This window comes from Cryptomeria japonica, unplaced genomic scaffold (assembly GCF_030272615.1).
Source record: "Cryptomeria japonica unplaced genomic scaffold, Sugi_1.0 HiC_scaffold_193, whole genome shotgun sequence".
NCBI classification, from domain to species: Eukaryota; Viridiplantae; Streptophyta; class Pinopsida; order Cupressales; family Cupressaceae; genus Cryptomeria; species Cryptomeria japonica.
In genome coordinates, this window is record NW_026729015.1 from 203497 (window position 1) to 207786 (window position 4290).

The window sequence follows — 4290 nt, forward strand, 5'->3', positions numbered from 1 at the left end:
CAATATGATGGAAGAGTTAGTTGGGATTAGGTTTGGCCTGTGCCGGCCAATTATTCAAATGTCGACATCTCTACTATGATACATGATTTATAAGGAGTGCTTCCATAAAAAAGTAAACCAACCGAATAATTGTAGTGCTCTATTGTATTTAAGTTAAGAGTGTAAAATTATCCCTTTCCCAATTGAATGATCCTTCTTCCTTTCTAGCTATACATTGAATAATAAATAAATATTTTCCAGCATCTATATCCGTTGCAACAAGAATCTTCGATAGAAAAATAATAATAATAATAATAAGTAAAGAAAAATGAAATGGCATTATACTAGAATACATTATTTTCATGACCCAAAATAGTAAATTAATGGATACAAAGCAATTGTAGCTAGTTAAATGCCTTGCTGAAGGAGTAATTACCAAAATAAAATAAAAAAAGAAAAGAGGAGGCTCTGTTTAAACTGGTTCAATCTAAAACTTCCTAATATTATCCTCGTGTGACATACATTGTCGAGCATTGAGAAACATAGAATTTTTTATATCGCTTGTAGCTCTAAATGCATCTCACCTTAGGTGGTTGATAGGGTCGAGGGAGATGGAAAAATCCTTAACAAAGGTTGCACATTATCTAGTTAGCACAATAGTTTTACAAGATAATAAATAAATAATAAGAATGAAATTAGAACAAGAATTTAATCAAATGTAAATGCACTCCACTCTTCACCTTCATCGCCCAATTGGATAAACTAAGAAAATATAAGCTAAGATGTTAGTTTAGATGTTGTCCAATGCCCTTAGAAACTATATGAATAGCATATTGGGCCGCCATCCCTCCTCTTACCCTCCTTGCATTGTCAAGGTGAAATAAGTATGAGGTTGATTTAATAATTATTTTAAATTTATATGTTTTATTTATTATTCATTGTGTGTTTCTTACTTGTTAATGCTTTATCAATTGTAAACTATGTAATACTACGAATACTTTTTCCTTGGAATATATAATTAGTTCTCTCTCCCTCTATATTAAGGATATTTTTTAAGAAATTATTGTTTATTTAAATAAATATAATAATATCTATTTAAGAATTATCTCAACCAATATTTTATTCATCTGAGAAGTTTTTTGGCTATCTAAAAATCTAATAAGTGTCAACTCTCTCAAATAATTGATTTTAGTATCCTTTGTGTTCATTGGACTATAATAATACGTAAGTAGACACTGCAACATAGATCATGTGAAATTGAAATTAACATGTTAGGATTTACAAGGTGAAAGAGTGAAGATACTATGATTTTTTGTAGGCAATCAAAACTTTTCTCAATAATTGTGTTATTATGTTGTAGTCCACTAATATTTTAATTTTTTAGGTCACGAAAAAAAGTTCCAAAACCTAATGCAATCCTATTAAAATGTTGAAAACAAGTAATCATGTCACATTATCAATGGCTGAAAATTGATGTGTGGTCTAACATCCATACTCTGAAGCACAAATACATTACATAATTTAATTTTATTATCTAAGGTGCGTTGTAGTGTAGTAGCAACCTTTCAAATGAGAGGCCCCGATTCACCATCAATAAGTTTTCTATATAAGATTTGTGTAAGATGTCATCGAATGCACTATAAAGCGCTGATAGGTAATCGTGAATCGTGATATAGGCATAGCCTTAAATATTAGCACTTTTAAATAAATTGCAAAGGCTCCAAAATGATATTCTTAATTCTCGAGAACTCGTCTTCTCTAGTAGAAAATTATACAATAGTAATTGTGAGAAAATTAGAGAGACCTTCTTAGCAACAACCTTACCTTATATATAGGCTACATTAAATTGTGTTTGATCTTAGTAATGTGAAATGCGGACATGATTGAAAATAAGTATTATTTGAATGTATAAATCACAGACACGGATCTTAAAGTTAAATACCATTAAAAATATTCATAGGCATACAATAATTTATTTTACACTTAAGACTTGAAGAAAAGATAAGACCATTACAAATGCTTTATAATTATATAAATTCTCTTGTCGTTGTTTTAACTCGCAATTTATATTTTGATAATCAATTATCGCACCTTCATTTCCATGCCAAAATAACACACATAGTGTAGCATATCATAAGGAACCATAAATGAAGGTCCCCGAGAACAACAGGGGCCAAACAATTTTACTGAAAATAAGCAGCTACGAAGATGAAAATTTACATGATTCGCATATCGGACAGTGCAATAGGCAGACGCAGGAGACGAGATCACATATTGCATTCGAAGGACAGAGGAAGAGGAAATGAGAGAGACAGAAAAAGAGAAGAAGAAGAATTAGAAGAGGGAGATGATGATTTAAAGAGAATCACACTTAGTGGGCTTGAAAGAGAGCGTGTTCTGAGCATTGTTGTAAAGGATATGGAAGTTTTGCTGCTGTATGTTTCCGAAGATGGAAGGATTCCCCGATGGTTCACCCAACATTGCCAGGCACAAGAGATTTTCAGATGCCTGAATGAAAAAGTTGTCTGCCGGAAGCTCGTAATCCACGCCGCCTTTGAAGTTGAAGACGAGGGTTGGCAAGGTGAGGTGAGCGGATGATGTGTGGTAACAAAGATCCAAACCTGTAGAAGAGCCGTCTACAGGAGTGAGATCAATGGCGGACTGAATTGCTTCCTTAAGAGGAGAGTAGGCAGCCTGGTCCAGGATGGTAACAGTGGTTCCGGAGTCGATGATCATACCTCCGCTGCCGTCCGATTGCAGATCGAAAGTTCCAGGAGGAATATCTAGTGCCTTACCATTGAGGGTGATTCCTGTAATAGGAATGTACCAGAAAGTGGGAATGATACTGCTCTTGATGAGTGGGAGAGTCTTGGCTCCTCCGCTCAAGGAAGCACCCTCGCCGAAAAAGAGGGGGCTGGTTTGTGAAGAAGAGTCGGTGATGGGCAAAAGACAGTAAGAGAACATGTTCTCTGCTTTGGAACCCAGCTGTGAGATAAGGGAGAGACCACCTCTTCCCAGTCCCACAAGGCCACCACCCTGAGAGAATCCTTGTCCTTCGTTGTCATGCCCGCATCCAAATGCAATGCCTTTAACCTTGCTGCTCCCAATTGACAATGTCTCGTAAGCCAGGTCGCCGCTGGTGAAGGAACCATCGCCATACTGATACATAAAGGTACAATCTGGATTGCATCCGGTTTGCGTACTCCCCAAGGCGTCACAAAGAGAATCACCGCAGGGAATTGTGGAAAATGTGGGGGACTTGGAGGGGTCGAAGATTGGCGTAGGCTGAGAGAAGCAGTCCTTGCAAGGCTTGCACTGAGTCCAAATCAGATCGCTCCCCGTGTCCACAATCGCTTCGAAGCTCACAGAGGGCGTTCCCAGTGCAACGCTCATCAGAAATTCTCCATCCCCTACTTCAACGGGCGTTTCAGCGTCTAATTGCCCTCTTATCAATGCCTCTATCTTCTTCATTCGCTTCTTACTTCGATCCACAGCCAAACCCAATCTCTCAGAAAAACCCAACTCTCTCTCTGATCTGCGCGTCATATTCACCCTTATTTTTACATTTTCATCGCTGCTAGACTTCGGCCAACCACTAAACAGTCTGTCCGAAGAACATGATATCGTTGGAATAGTAAAGCATATCAAGACCACAAAACCCAACAGCTTTGAACGCTCCATTTCTCTTTTTCTTTTCTAAACCTCGAAACCTTTTTCTGCTCTCATCTACTCCACTCCATGCAATATATATACACAGAGAGAGTGAGAAGGAGCCTTAAATCAAAATCAACAGATTCCCCGACGTGTCCACATAACAATATCGATCCTCTTAGAAGGATAGACGAATTTATTTAATTTCCCCTTCTCTATCTCTGCCCGCCTGGAATTGTTCTAGAAGTAGAATAGACTGCTGCAATTCGAAGTGAATCGTATTTTTTTCTGTCCATACCTTCACTAAGTATTTCCGTACACTTAACTCGTAATCCAGTTCCCTCTTCCCATTGAATTTTGTGGACCCATTCAGATCGAAATTCCAAAACGTGTTGTAACCGGAGGGTTAGTTTTCTAAAAATATTTAAAATTAGTTTACACATAATTATTCTTAGTCGGTTTATCCGGCTTTCCAACTTATTCTCATTCTTGTTTATCTCATTCTTAAATTTTGCTCTAATTAGTTTATTCATTTTTAAGATTTAGAGATTTTACTTGTACAAAACTGTTATATTCAATGCTCTATTATGTATTCACATTACCGTATCCTATCATAAAGTTCTATTCAAGGATTTATACCAGAAAGAAAAAGTACATGAA

The 4290-nt window shown here is 36.7% G+C and overlaps 1 protein-coding gene across 1 annotated transcript; it reads right to left on the reverse strand.

The window, feature by feature from the left end:
- Positions 1-2334: 2334 nt before the first annotated feature.
- On the reverse strand, positions 2335-3660 carry LOC131868030 (aspartic proteinase nepenthesin-1-like). Its single transcript, XM_059215581.1, has one exon. The coding sequence runs from the start codon at positions 3658-3660 to the stop codon at positions 2335-2337; it is 1326 nt and encodes a 441-aa protein (XP_059071564.1).
- Positions 3661-4290: the final 630 nt, after the last annotated feature.

Coding starts and splice junctions, on each gene's coding strand:
- LOC131868030 (XM_059215581.1), bottom strand. CDS start 3,660: ATGGAGCGTTCAAAGCTGTTGGGTTTTGTGGTCTTGATATGCTTTACT.